The sequence below is a fragment of the Pieris brassicae genome, chromosome 4, assembly GCF_905147105.1.
Source record: "Pieris brassicae chromosome 4, ilPieBrab1.1, whole genome shotgun sequence".
Taxonomy (NCBI): domain Eukaryota; kingdom Metazoa; phylum Arthropoda; class Insecta; order Lepidoptera; family Pieridae; genus Pieris; species Pieris brassicae.
The window spans coordinates 4,857,782-4,873,398 of record NC_059668.1 but is presented as its reverse complement, the minus strand read 5'-3'; the positions used below and the strand labels follow the sequence as shown (position 1 = coordinate 4,873,398).

The following is a 15,617-nucleotide window of genomic DNA, read 5'->3' as shown; positions in this document are numbered from 1 at the left end:
AATTACGTCTTGGTTTTAATCAAACTAAAAAAATCACTTCTAAAAGTTATACGGTTTTAAGTATAAGCTTTAAAAATGTCTAGTTTACATTATTAATGAATTATGCCAAGAAATACAGAAATTACATTATTTTGATAATCATCCTTAATTACGGTAATTGTAGTAAACTTATACTACGAGCTTCGACAATAAAACATAACGTAAGTGTTGGTAGTTTTATTTTCTTTTTGGTACACTTTGCTTACTCTAACCGTAAGTCTAAGTAAATAAGTAGCTTATTCCAAATCAGGTCTACAGTAAAATTAAAATCTACCTAAGTAATTAATATTATATTTTTTTACGTTTGTAAAATAATTATTATATTCTTGTAATGACTTTAATAACAGTCAAAAGATGGCGCTGTTATAGTTTAAGTTTAATACCGCTATCCGCCGTAGCAGAGCGCTAATGGTCGAGCGGTAATATAATTGTATCGCACAAAATTTATTTAACTGAGTTAAACTATGTAACATACAAATTAATATCAGTCCAGTACATATTGTCAACTTCTTGCAGGGTTTTTCCCTGATTTACGCGTTGTCTCTTCCTCACTAGAAGACGATGTGTGATGTGGAGCGTCAAAGAAATCTGGTGGGTACTTGACGGAAGACGGTCTATTGGTAAGGCTTGCTCTGTTTAAGGCATCCACGACTAGTCTATCAGACAGTCTGGTAATTGGATCAGGTGCTGTTCCAGGGGATGTACTGGAACTATTCATATAACCTGAAAGTAAATAAACAGGTGTGTATGAAGAAGAAAGTGCAGATAACTAGTATTTTGAATAATATTTACTAAGCATTATTATTCTTGATTGATTATGATGGTGACAATTAGATATAAAGAAATGACTACTAATTAAACAATTTGTAAGGCAAAAGTTGCGCAAATGAAGTATTTTTCTAACGTTATATATAATCTTTAAATCGTGTATAAATTACTTTAATCAGTGTTAAAGTTTTGACATTAATTTTAAAAATAAATACCGTTAATCAATAAAACCAAGTACGGTTCATAGCAATTAAATTGCGTCGTGTATATTAAAAAACCAAACGTATACAACGTCCACCACTTCAATCACTAAATTTATACAATTTATATAAACAATATTTGCATATACATTTTAAAATATACTGTATATAAAAGTATGTACTAATTGAAAAAAAATTGCAACTTTCTAAAGATTACAAAATTTTAACTTTAACTTAAATAACTTTCTCAGGGATTGTATCTTCAAAACAAGCTTAGAGTAGTAGTTTTATTAAACGCGGCGATAAGCTATTTTCCTATCATCATGTACGTTGGTTTTGAGTTTGTTTCGGTTAAACAAAATAATTACTTACCTTGTTACATACACCGAGATTAGCAACGAATGTATTTCAACAGTAACAAAAAGCAGCATGGACATCACAAAACGTTTCACATAAGCAATCAAATCACATTGCATTGTTTTAAATTAATCTTTTTTATTTTATATTATCATTTTAGTTATTTCATGGGAATTATTCTGTACTAATTGAGAAGTACTTTTAAAATAAATAATTATAAACTTAAAATTATTCCAAAATTATATTAGAATCAGTAAAATATGATGTATTTCGAAATTTCGTTAATTATTGCGGAATTCATAATGATTATTGTTAATTTAACTAAAGGATTTTTCAGCAGGTCTGTTATTTCTGAATTAGTCTACAGTGCGTGATTGTTCAAATTGTGTTTAGTTTTTAATTTTTATTACAGCTCAGTTATTCAATAAATGAACATCAATCGACACATTGGTTAGCAACTAAGTTACATATTCTATTAATATTGTTATCATGGGACTGATTATATTTATGTTTTTTTTAGACGAAATTTCAAAAAGGACCTATTTACAATTAGGCGTGTTTATTTTACATATTCTTATTACGTATGTGTGATTCAACATTGTTAAACTAACGTATAATATTTCGTGTTCTTTATTTGTTTAACATAGCAGTTATAAATTTTAACAGACTAAGTAATTTACTACAATACTTAATATGTTTGTATGCTAAAACAAATATTATCAGGCAATTCCTATTTAAAGACAGACGGCAAATAGCAGGATTAAGGTTATAAAAATTAAAGACAAAGAAACATCACAACATGCATTATTCACTCAATATTTACAAATAACAATAGATTTGTTAACAGTACTGTTGTAAATAGATATGAAAATACTGGAATTTAAATATCACTTATCTTATATATATTACTTATCCTAATAAACGTTGATATAACACTCTATCGTAATAAGGAATGCTTAGAACCATCACACATAATTATATGAGTTTATACTATACTTTTAATATTGTGATAAATATAACATGACTAGTAGGAAGTTTTTACTAGTAGCGGGATTATGAATCTAGCTCATCTATGAAGCCCTGCTGTATGCATAATTTTTATTTGATAGTTTGAAAAGTGAGATTCTTCTGCTTTTCCAAATATGAAATAAATTCTGTTTGTTCGATTATAATGTGACGGTGAAGTCTCCATCCTTTTGAACGGCTTTTGGCTCTGGGTTTCTTGGTTCTTTCGGTCGTTCGGGCAGTTTAAGGACCATGGCTTCCGTGCTCTCTGCGATACATCACAAAAATATTTACTATTAATATTACTAACGAAATCAAACGGTAATTTATTAAGTCGCACTAGGATATAGATTTATTTTAGCTAAATTAAAAGTTACTACATTTAAACTGTATACAAAAAATAATCATACTATTAAAAGTTTTACCAAAAAAAAATCACTTATTAGAATAAGGTTTGGCATCTAAAAGAAGTTTGAGGGGTTAAAAAAAATCTTATTTAAATGTGATCATAAAAATTATTACATGGGTGACTGGTAATTTTTATACTTACTTTAATGTGTACCATATTTATTAAATGGGTCCAGTGCAAATATTGTATGTCTAATAAATTTGTTAAATGCATGTGCATATTATGACTATAATTGTCAATAATAACACTTATCATTATCTTAAATTAACTATAAAATAATAACTACACGGCGTTTCTTCAGGGCATAAAACTTTCATTCCTGAATGAATTACAATAATATTCAGTCACTATTCTTAAAGGATATCCTTAATGCATTTTTTTGCGAAATTATATTAAGAGAACCTCGCTGAACTGTTGTTAAGTTTTTGAAACGATACTTAAATAGTATCATGTCACATTTAATCCAATACAGAAGCTTTGTTTAAATGTATAATCCTCGCAAAACATATTACAGAAAATTTAATAAACACAATTGATACATTCGTTCTAAAGTGAATTATATTTTTAAATTTGCAAGGGATATATATACATTCTATATGATATAGTAATATAACATGCATAAATTTATTCCATTTATTATATAGATTTTATGTTTATCTATTCAGTTTAATACGATGCCAATATTAAAAACAAAGAGAAGTTTAACCACAAGAGCAGGTATTGTTTTGTATGGTTAGTAATTGTGTATAAGCAAGCGTTATTATCAATTGAAAGAAAATATTAGTAACACTAAGTCTGCTCATAAAATACACATATTCATTTTAATCAGCAGCCATTAAGATAATTTCCTTACAAATCGTTGAGAATATCATTTTGAAACTATATTTGTTGATACTGGGTTGACTGTTTTACTTACAAATTAAAATTTTACATTATTAATTGTTTATAATAATATTACAATATACTTTAGGACAGTAAATGTTCCTGTGTGTTTATAAAACTAAGTTGTTCCTGCTGTCAACACTTACAAGCTCGTAGCACAATGCTACGATCTCATTCGCACATATATAATTGACTTGAATGTATAAGTAATAAAAATATTAATTAAAATACAAGTAATGTGTTAAAATAGCAATAAAAATATATCAATAGACTTCATGAATCTCAAGTAGTTTAAATTATATTAATTATTATTGAGCACTACTCATTAAACTCCACTTTCCAGCAGTAACCTAAACATAATAAATCATATATTATCTAAGACTCATAATAATTTGTTGAACTTAGATAAACATAACATATAATTTATCACAGTATTTTACACTAGTTATTTCATCTTAGGTATGCTTATGTAATTACTTTTGTTGACACATTAAATAACTAATTGTTTCAGTCAGGTTAATTCAATGAAAAGACAACATAAAAGCAAACATTAATGTCGCACATATAACCAACCACCACCGGGTCTACGTTTGAAAAGAGACTCACCAATAGATCTGTGGTCCGCTTGGCTTCCATAAAATTCGTCTAGTTCTTTCGCTGAACACAATGGGGTATCAACTTGCATAGTATCTTCGAATTTGGAATAATCTACTTCGTATCCCTGACGTTCACGATTGTATGTCACTAAAGGCACAAATCTATGACCCCACATTAATTCACTAGCCGTATAACTAGACCGGGCCTGAGTCGTCTGCCCGGTTGACTCGATGGTACCTTCTAAAACGACCACTATTTCAAACTTTTCTTGAAGGATATCTGCAGCGGAGACTCTATAGAACGGGCTGTCCGCGTTTATTTTGTGAACCATAGTGATTGGCCATATGAAAAATAGGTTGCTGTCACATCCATCTGCGTTCAATTCGAGCTCTGTTTGATAATGGGATAGGACTTCCCCTTCCTTGGTAGTTCTGGATCGAATAAGTTGCGCTCTCACGCTAGCTCCAATTATGTGCGACTTCCTCATGTCTCCCACGCGGAACATAAGACATAGTTCCCCATCCCGCTGACATATCACGGCGTGTTTCGAAAACAGCAGTGTTTGTGTCCTCTGCTTCGGTCTCGTCATTTTAGCAAACACTATACCGACCGTAAAAGCTTGAATTGTCACACCCACTATACTTTGGAAACACATTATGAAGATCGCTTCCGGACACTCTTCTGTGGTTGTACGCGCACCGTACCCAATCGTATGTTGAGTTTCTATACTGAATAGGAAACAAGATGTAAATCCATATATTCCCAAGACACAGGGCTTCCAGTTCGATGACTCTTGCATCTCTGGTAGGTGGTCTGGCTCTAGATCTCCATGGGTAAACGCAATCAGCCACCATATGAGTGCAAATATTAACCAGGATATTATGAAGGAGAGTGTAAACAGTAGTAATGTCCACCTCCATTGGGCGTCCACAAAAGTTGTAAACATATCTTGCAGGAAGCGCAATCGTCGCTGGCTGAGGCGCGACTTGAGTATGTTGCACTCGCCATTTTTAAGTATAGCTCGTCGTCTTGATCTTCTAGAAAGACCATGTCTGTGCGAACGATTCCTGAAAAAAAAAACGATACTTAAAATCGTTGTCGTTCCAATCGAATGGTGCACGGTTATTATAGATCATAAGAGAGCAAACGTGTAGATCACGCGTGAACGATGCTACGACGCTACGACCTTCGTCAATGTTAATGTCGATAATGGACACTAGTTAAAAGTTATAGCTAGTTAAACTATTTCTAAAACAAAACAATAAAATGGAAATTAATGAGAAAATGCAAGAATAAAAGAGAAACAGTACGGGATGGTATTTGTCGGAGACGGCACAGGTGTTCGCTGATCGACGAACCTCTTGGTGCCGGTGGGGTAGTAGACGCCCGGGGAAAGGTTTCCGTTCCCGGGGACGGTTTTGACTTTAAGCCATTCGTCAGGAAGGAGATGAGACTCCTCGCGACTGGCAGGTGACTCGGGGTCGTTTCGCATGGCGCAGTCGGCGTGCGCGCAGCTCACTGGCAGGAGAGCGTATGCGTAGACGGCACCATCCCTCACAGCTCCTGAAGCAGCGCACGCGATAATGCCACGGTCACGACTGCCTCTATCGTTCTCCACACAAAGATGACGCGCTAAATGCTTTATAATTATATCGCGAGATTCTGTATGAAAATTATCAGTTCAGTTGGAAAACAAATTTCAGTTAGTATCAATTTTGCTGTTTCTACATACAGGCTGGCAGTTTAGAATGACTAATGATAAAGAGTTATGTTCTCATTTTAAACAATGCAACTTCAATACATCAGGTTTTAAGTGCCTTACCCCAAACTACCTTATGATATGATTTATAGTAAAAGTAAGTTAGGTAGGTCCTAAAACTTTTTAATAAACTTTTTATATAAATATTGCACAGTAATCGTAATTTACGACCAATTAAGCAGATGGAAGTAAAAAATATTGATAATGCTACTTTACTTTTAATTATTTATTATGTTTATTTTTAATTACTAAGCATTCTGTATATTCGGTCCACCCCACTTCATTAAACTCACAAATTTGATATAGTGTGAATTGATCTGATCATGCGCATTTTCCCAGACACTAATTTGAATCTCTCGACTCTCACAGAAGGACATGATGTAAATAAATATGAACTGAAACAGTAATTTTGATATCAAATCAGCCTTCTGTTTAGGCTAATTATGCAATGTGTTTAATAATGCTATTTTTATATAGTAATCACAGCTTAGATAGAAGGAGGTAGTCCAACCATAATTATTACAACGTCGAGTGGAGATCTTTTAGAATCGATTTCATAGGCTTTTATATATACGTGATAAAAATATTCCATTAAAATCAAATGTAAATTCATAACAAGGTATACGAGTTAAAATGTATTAACTGATTTTATAATTATCACCACGCCTCCGTAAGCAGAGAGGCATGATCGTATTATTAAAGACTTAAAGTAAATAATGTGACATCTTTAGTCGTGATTTATATATCAGCACATAGTAAATAATCGTAAATATTATATTTTCCGGTTATTTATTTGCAAATACATAATTTATGTAAGAATTGTAGGCGTTGCCAGTATAGCTTGTTTTTAACCTGACTTCAGAAAATTCGAAGGAGGTGTTGTGACTTGACGTTGACTTGTCATTTTGTCTGCTTGTTTCTAACGCTCCGGAATTCTCTAAAAATCAGTTCTACTCAGTCTCCTCCTTTCTTATGAATTTACTTATAGTATATCAATAATTTAATATTCACTTCCATCTTTTATTTTATTTTATTTTTCATTTGAATGATTCGTGTAAGTGAAGCCTATTTAACACGGCGCATTATTTTTCATTTTATTGTATCTCATTAATAATTTTACTACACTTAATGTAGTCCTTACAAACAGTATAACAACACTTTTCTTGAGATTATTAACAGTATTATCTGTCACCTATACTGAAGTATTTCAGAATCAATTCGACTTAGCGCCCTTCAAGAAATAAGCGACGACCTACCAGTTCTTAAAAGTCCGACAAAGTACTTGCGAGTCTTCTGGCATTGTGAGTGTCAATGGGCGGCGGTATCACTTAACATCAGGTGAGCCTCCTGCCCGTTTGTCTTAGATAAAAAAATATCTATAACATATTAGTTTATAGAAATGTTATTATTTTCCTCATTCTTTACATGTTATATATTATTATTTTAGTTTTGGAGACACCCTCCTGTATGTTCTGGTTTACCTACGTAGATTGCAATAATCAGTGATAGGATATCCCTAAGTTTATGGCATACAATTAAAAAGATAATCTTACATATCACAGATTACAATGACATTTTTTTTACTTAAAACATACGTAATTTATGGTTTGTTGTTAACAAATTCTCATTATAATCTATTTGTTTAAGCATAAAGATAAAAAATACATTTTAATTTTATTTTATTATTTTATTATCTGTCTGCTTATAATCGTTATGCATACGCAATCTAGCTGTGTATGAATATATTTTTCTTAGAACATATACTACGCTTACTGCCGACTGCCGACTGCCTACAGAAAAATTATCTATGACTCATATGCCCGAAAATGTTGTCCAACCCGAAATAATAATAAAAAATTACTGACCATATGGAACTATAACTAGAACACATTATGCCATATAACTCATTGCGTTATCATAAGGTGCCTTATTGTTCAATTAATAAAAAAAAATATTAAAGTTGTGTCCGTTCGTGGTTCTATCATTTTCATATTAACCTAAACCTCCATTATAAGCTAAACGCTACCAACTAAGTTCTAAAGGCTGTATGACTTATAATCTATATAAGACTCGTTTCTTACAGTCTCTGATTGTGATGGAAAGATTCTATAGCACGATTAATCATTTATTATCTAGACGCGAACCAATATTTACAGATTTTCATGGATTTGCAAGATTAAGAGATCCTGAAGAGAGTTATTTGTTAACCTTGGATGCTGATGCTTTTACAGAATATTAAGGTTAAATGTATTAAAAACGTGAGAGTGTTTAAACGTTGTTTGGGCAATATTTTCGTTTTTTTCTTAGAATTTTAGTAAGAGATTTCAAAACGTATGTAGATTAAGTATATTAAGTATATTGTTGTTTACAATTTTACAATCTGATTTTTATATAAAAATAGTAGTATATAATTTTAATAATCTTTAAATTGTAATAAGATTGTTTGTTTCTAGCTATTTACAATCAAATTCAGAAAGAAAATTAGTTTGCCGTTAAACTTGTTTGTTAAACAAACATTTATTGAAAATATATTTACAAAAATTCTTAAACTGTTTTAAAATCTTAAACTAAAAAAAATATAGATACATTACCCTTCAAGATTCAGTCACAATAGCTTTTGTAAACGAAAGTAGAACAGACTTGGTCAACAACGATAATGTCAATCTTATCACTATTTGCGCCTACGACGCATTTTCAAAGAACAATTTTTAAAAAATTCTTGAAACAAAATTTTTAATTAACAAACATGTTCCTTACATCAACTTAGTCATGAAACTAAGATAATATATAAGTTATCGGTCGTCTGATTAGATATTGGTTTGTGAATGTGATAATAGACGGAAAAGAGGTACGCTTCTTAGAGAGTTGCGATTTATAAACAAAATATTATAACTTATCAACGATACAGATCAATAAAATAGATAGATCATCGTCTATGTAACAGCGCTTGTAACATTTAAAATATTCTATAAAACGCTTCTATAAATACCAGCGTATATATTAACAATATTCACTTGGATTAATTACTTATTAAACTAAAAAAACCAATAAAAATGGTTTATAATTAATCTTTTCAATCGTGAAATTTGTTAAATTTTAATCTCGTGAACTGCTAATTGAGCTAAAAATATATTTGTGCCATTCTTTAAATGCCAACGGTTTTACTCAAAATATTAATTATCAAAGACTTGGTTCTTCTAATCATAGGCGAATTACAAAAAAAAGAAAATACAGTCCAACGCACAAATCATTCTAAATGGAATGAACGAGACATATTTGTGGTCGCATACTTTTGTCAAAAAAATGTAATTATGTCCCCTTGTTTAATCGGTACAGATAAAGTTATCACTTTAGCACCTACCCGGTTATTTTTTGGCAGCGTTCGCACTTTACTTTGAAACAATTAAAATTTCATAACAAATAAAATTTTAAAATTTTCAAAATTGATAAAATATTAACTCGGTAATTTACGGGTGTTGTAATTAGATGACAATGTATGCATTAACCAACCCATGCGAAGAATTAGATTAGATATACAAACTCCGTTGTCCATAATACCAGAGACAATGTTACACCTATATAACAGTTAACAGAAACTCACCTACAACTGTCCACTCGGTAAATAGTGCTTTGTCCTATAGAACTGCTGTATGTCGGTATTCTATGAAGACTGCTCACTGGGTGTATTGAATGCTGTCGTAGTAGACCACTTGCACTGAACCCAAGCATTGGCGATTCTACCACAGAACTTTCAAATACACTCGTCTCATCTGTTTCCTCCTCAATAACACCTGGTTTGTAAAATATTTTGCCAGCAGAGAGTACTGGCTTCGTTTTAACATCTTTTTCGATATCTTTTTTTATTTCCATCTCATAGGTTGATGTTGACGGTTCCATTTTCTTTCGAGTATATTCTGTGTAGATATGCTAAAGTTTTTGATTGTTAAGATGGCCATCGTCTAGAAGATTTGTATTTTCAGATTCCTGAAAAAAATCAAATTTATTATTTCTATGATCGTTTTTACCGAAACAATACACAAAGCGCGTCGGTAAATGACACATACCGTAATAAACATTCAACCCGCTTATAATATCTATTATATTTTAATATCATTGTTTCCATTCGTAACACATATTGCACATAGAAGGCGTTCAAGTTCTTTGCATATCTTGTTACAGGACATAATAACTAGTTCAGTGACAACATACAGAATTTAATGTAATTCTAGATTAAAGTTTAAATACTTGCAAATTTTCAATATTTTGTACCAAGAAAATGTAGAATAAATATAATTGCTTTTATTAAAATTTATATAGTATCATTCTTTTAATTAAAGTTTCGTTAAGTGACATCTCGTGACGAGTAGAGAAACTAATTTAAACATCAAACCTCGAAGTACATTCCACTAGTTTAAATAAAAAGGTTCAAGTACATGTAGCAAGTAAAGTGATCAATGTTACAAGACAGTGGTTATGAAGTGGGCGCGTCCAGGATTATATATATTTTTTATCATTAAAACCCGATAGTCCATATATTTCATTTAGTAAAAGAATGATTTTCATTCAATAAGTCGTGAATACAAAGACAGGATATTACCGATTTCCATGACAACGCAACGGATGCCTTTATTTCCCCGTTTCTTCCCACTAAGATTAATCTCGCATATTGCGGAAAACCTCGTAAAATAGTTAACCTAATCCGTGCTTTAATATGGCGAAAATTACAGTAGATCTAGACAATTGAACTGAGCTAAAATTTGACAAAAATCGAATTGACAATTTTAATTAGGGCAATGATTGCGTCGATTGAACATCATAAAAACTTTGCTAGACAAAATATGATTTGGCTTCTAATATGTAATTGGTATAGTCAATTAGACAAGTCACACTGTGACGTATAGTCACATTCGTCAAACACAATGTTACCTGGGCCGAAGGCCGATCTTAATTACGCGTCTGAGTAATTAATGAGTTTGCCACGAGGCGCTATTGCTACCCGCACATTACCTGTGAATTGCGATATTGACAATGACATTCAGTATCGAACAGCAGAATGTCTCAAGAACGTCTCTTATCAAACGAATTGTTTATTCTTGCCTTCAACCGACTTCAATAAGAAAGTGTTCTGTCTTTTATTTTATTGACATGGATATTAAAATCGAATAAAGATAGAGATCGAGATGTATATATATATATATATATCTTTATTATTTATATATATATATATATATATATATATATATATATAAATTCATTGGCTTAACAAGGAGTTTATACAGCTGTTAAACTATTTACACAGATCAAAAGTTCCTTAAACAGTTATTTAAATTTTAACGTTCTTTTGTTTGTTTTTACACTCCTTTTACCTGTAACATAGCTTAGCGACTGACATCTATGATCATACATGATACATAGGTATGAATAGAATAGTAATAACATTATAATTGAAAATTTCCTTCGTTTTATTATTTGCAATGTTATTTCAAAATATAATAATACCACATATTTCCATTGTTTATGGTTTTCATTCATACGTACGATGCTTTATCTATGAGTTACGACATACTTTTAATTAAGCACACTACTGCGTATTTTTGGTTTGCGTGGTGTCTATAAAAATTGGATGGTAAGTAGGTACCTAAAGAACAAAATTTACATATCTTATTACTTATATGAAATCTTAACTCTTATGTAATAACTAAAATTAGAGATCTAGATAATAGATGTATCTAAATAGATATCTGTTTATTAGGTCTTTATTGTCTATTTTATACATAATCCTAAGTCTATAACAGAATATGATAAAAAAAATTATTATGAATAAAAAGGATTTATGGATTTTTCAGTATCTTTAATGTTTCTTTACTATTGTTACCGAGATGATTATTTGTCTATAGAACAGGGTCCAAACAGGTAGCAGACTCACATGATGTTAAGTGAAGTATCACCACCGCCCAAAAAGACAGAAATTTATTTAAGTAAATAATTTTTTTTTATGTAATAGCAGGCAAACGGGCAAGAGGCTCACCTGATGTGAAGCGATACCGCTGCCCATGGACACTCACATTGCCAGAAGGCTCGCAAGTGCGTTGCCGGCCTTTCAAGAATTGGTACGCTCTTTTCTTGAACGACCCTAAGTCGAATTGGTTCGGAAATACTTCAGTGGGCAGCTGGTTCCACATAGTGGTGGTGCGCGGCAAAAACTGCCTTAGAAAACGCTCAGTTGTGGAACGACGGACGTCGAGGTGATACGGATGGTATTTTGTATTTTGCCTTGACGTCCGATAATGAAACTCAGCTGCGGGTATTAGACCGAACAACTCTTCTGAACACTCCCCATGGTAAATGCGGTAGAAGATGCAGAGGGACCCAACATCTCTGCGCAACGCCAAGGGATCAAGCCGCACGGAAAGTGATTGGTCGTCGACGATTCGAACCGCTCTTCGTTGAATACGGTCTAGTGGAAGGAGCTGGTACTGGGGAGCTCCCGCCCAGAGGTGAGAACAGTATTCCATGTGGGGCCGAATTTGCGCTTTATAGAGTTGCAAGCGGTGGCCCGGAGTGAAGTACCGTCTCGCTTTGCTGAGCACACCAAGCTTTTTGGAGGCTAATTTAGCCTTCCCTTCCAAATGACCGCGAAACTGGACGTTATTCGATATGTCAACGCCCAATATTCCGATGTTAGCTGAGGCTTTAAGGAGAGTTGCTTCAAAGAGGGGAGTAGCGACAAAGGGAATCTTTCTCACCGCACGAAACGCGAGTACAAGAAGGCGAACCTTTTGTATCACTTTACGCCGGTTTTCTGAAAGACAGTGGTACTGCCCCGGTCGTGCCTGCCCGTTTGGCTGAAGCCAGGAGGCAACAGCATGGCACTCCCACTAGGAAGGGATTGACTGATTGCGCTGGTGAAATAACCTCTGTCACAGGTTATTTCACCAGTGGGCGTCGTGTCGTCGTCACGTCCCGACGCCAAAAATTTGTTTAGCGTAGATTGTTCTGTATTATGTATCGAAAAATGAATATGAAATAAATACATTTAAATAATACTAGACTGATTTTGATTTCCATAAATAAAATTTTATTCTCTAGCAATATTCAACGGTCAGGATATAGTTTATTTAAGATGATTTGCGTGAGACGTAGGGGTCAAAATTCACAAGTGGCACTAGGATGTGCCTAAATTTATTGCAGTAGATTAAAGTATGGCCAACGAAGCAGGAAGTTACTGTTTCGGGCTAGTAATTGGAAGTTTTTAAATCATAGCAAAATTTAACTAAAAATGTACTGCACTGTTAGGTTAAATTTAAAATTTCGTTAATCAATGTTCGATGTTAAATTTCGTTTATCAACTTATATTCATACTTATATTATACAACTTATATTATACTCATACTTAAAAAATAAAACAAAGTAAAAATTAAGGTATTTTAATCTTAATGTTTAATTTTGTATCATCAATCTATATGATTTAACGACTAATTACGTATAAACATAAACACACTTACATCCCCATAATATATATAAATTACCAACAGTTACTAGGCTTATGATATAGATCTGCTTCAGCCTGTGTAGAAGTGGTTTTTTGTGTTTTATCACAAAAATAACTCGGTGACCTGCCCACAATGTAATAAGGAGCCGGTGAGTCAACGTAAAATTAGATGTCATGCACATAAGAATGACACTTTGCCTATTGAACCTACTCTATTGATATTCCGCGACCTTAACGTTATCAAGATGTTCTTTTTTTAAATTTAGTCTATGGATAGCTAAATTGTGTAACCTAAAAAAGAATGTGAGTGTTGTAACAATAGATATGTAGTCTCGTTACCAAGCCATTGGATCTTTAGAAAAAGATACGTTATAGAATCGCATTGTAGCTAAATGTATGCCTGTCACCTATACTATGTTCACAAAAAAAGTGTTTTACTTATTACGGACATAAGACTTGAAAAACGAATTAGGTTTTGTTTATAACAACGTTTTTATTATAAAAACAAATACCTAAGTGTTGTATAATTTACTAGAAATATGATGTATGTTAAATAATTGAACATAAAATTATCATCTCGTATCGAATTTGAAAAAACAATTTGTGGCTATATTAACTACTTAATTATAGGCTTAAAAACTTATTATATAAAAAAGCAAATAAATGGTCAAATAACTTACCATATTCAAATTATGTATGCTATTTGAAAACAAAGGAATTCGCACATAGTTTACGAACACATATTGTCAATATAAAAAGAGCGGGAAAGCGCGTTAGTCCGTTCCAATTTTGAATTTCATCTTAACAAAAGCGACAGGGATCAGAATGTCTCATCCCAGCGTGTGGATTGATCGCCAGGATACAGATGACTGCCAACCGTATGATGCAGACTCTTGTTGTTGGTACCTATGCCAATTGTAATCCAACTTTATTTGTTAACTGGCCACGCGCTCGGAAACAATTGACGGTGTTCACTCATTCACTGCCAGTGCCTCTGCAGATAAGATTTACACGGCCCTTTTAGCTGTCAAGGTATTGAATATGTTTATAAACAATGTAATTGGCTAGTACATTTGTCGAGAATTGGTACATGGTTAAGATAGAGCATGATTGAGATGATATGTTTGCAATAAAAATTTGGAAACTATTTTTGTATTCTGTTACACTATTGTTAGAAGGAATAGATATGGATTGAAAAGCGGTGTTATAATAATTTATCTTTCTAGAAAACATGACTAGTAGATCTAGAAGTGAAAAATACACTTTATACACAGCAAAAGGTAACTTTACGTAACGTAACGGTAAAACTTTATACACCTATTTTCATTTCAACATACTTAGTATAAAAAAAATATTGTGTGAAAAAAACAATTCACACGTGGTAAGTAGACGTGAAACCTTCAGATATTTTGATTTCAAGATAGTGAGACGAATATAATTTTAATTTTTAAGTTAAATATCATTTATTGATATTGATAAAAACTTCATTGATTTAAAAAGTTTTAATTATTAATAATATGTAAATTAGACTATTTTCACTATCTATCTAAAAATAATTTATAGAAAAGGCTAATACTATAGCCTTTTCTATAAATTATTTTTTTATTTAATTTTTAGGTTTTTAAGTTTAATACCAATCTTTAATTTTTATAAAAACTAAAATAATTAAAGCTTGAAAGTCGATGAAATGAAAAAGCGACAGTCAAAAGAGACATTACATATAAATTCATAAGGTTAAAACGTGGGAGAAAATAAGATAGGAAGCATTATACAGGATAACCTCTAATTACTGTAGTAAGAAGTTTTCAATTCAAATAGGTTTAATAATAAATAAATAAAATTAATAACTTTCATCTAATTTTATGATTGAATTAAATTCATAACTTTCATATAATTTTATCATTGAATTTAATTAATTTCTTTGCATATCTATGTTTTTTTAATTCAGAAAATGGTCAAATACACACTAATTTTAAATTTATACATTTTATAGTGCTTGGTTACTCATTTTCTCCCACGTTAAATCTTATGAATTTATATGTCTGTCTCTTTTTAATCTCGCTTTTTCGTTTCATCGACTTTCAAATCACAACGATGCTATGTTTTTAA

General features: G+C 31.9%; 1 protein-coding gene across 9 annotated transcripts; it reads right to left on the bottom strand.

Moving 5' to 3' along the window:
- Positions 1-201: 201 nt before the first annotated feature.
- LOC123708191 (G protein-activated inward rectifier potassium channel 3-like) lies at positions 202-14,449 on the bottom strand. 9 transcript variants are annotated; one of them, XM_045658747.1, is made up of 4 exons: positions 14,189-14,449; positions 9,618-10,000; positions 4,267-5,324; positions 202-762 (listed from the first exon to the last, which is right to left on the bottom strand). In XM_045658747.1, exons 2-4 carry the CDS (start codon positions 9,911-9,913, stop codon positions 542-544), a joined length of 1,575 nt encoding a protein of 524 aa, XP_045514703.1. In that variant the 5' UTR covers positions 9,914-10,000; positions 14,189-14,449; the 3' UTR covers positions 202-541. The 9 variants fall into 9 exon arrangements, with proteins under 9 accessions (XP_045514703.1, XP_045514708.1, XP_045514707.1 ...); XM_045658752.1 differs by lacking the exon at positions 14,189-14,449 and adding an exon at positions 5,568-5,820 and having other exon boundaries at positions 9,618-9,723; XM_045658751.1 differs by lacking the exons at positions 9,618-10,000; positions 14,189-14,449 and adding exons at positions 5,568-5,919; positions 8,608-8,787.
- Positions 14,450-15,617: the final 1,168 nt, after the last annotated feature.

What these genes read in the sequence shown, in the direction of transcription:
- LOC123708191 (XM_045658747.1), bottom strand. Translation starts at nt 9,913, where the DNA reads ATGGAACCGTCAACATCAACCTATGAGATGGAAATAAAAAAAGATATC. An exon ending in TACCGAGTGGACAGTTGTAG is followed by an intron (nt 5,325 to 9,617) that starts GTGAGTTTCTGT and finishes TTTTTTTTTCAG; the next exon opens with GAATCGTTCGCACAGACATG. An exon ending in AGCGGACCACAGATCTATTG is followed by an intron (nt 763 to 4,266) that starts GTGAGTCTCTTT and finishes ATTTACTTTCAG; the next exon opens with GTTATATGAATAGTTCCAGT.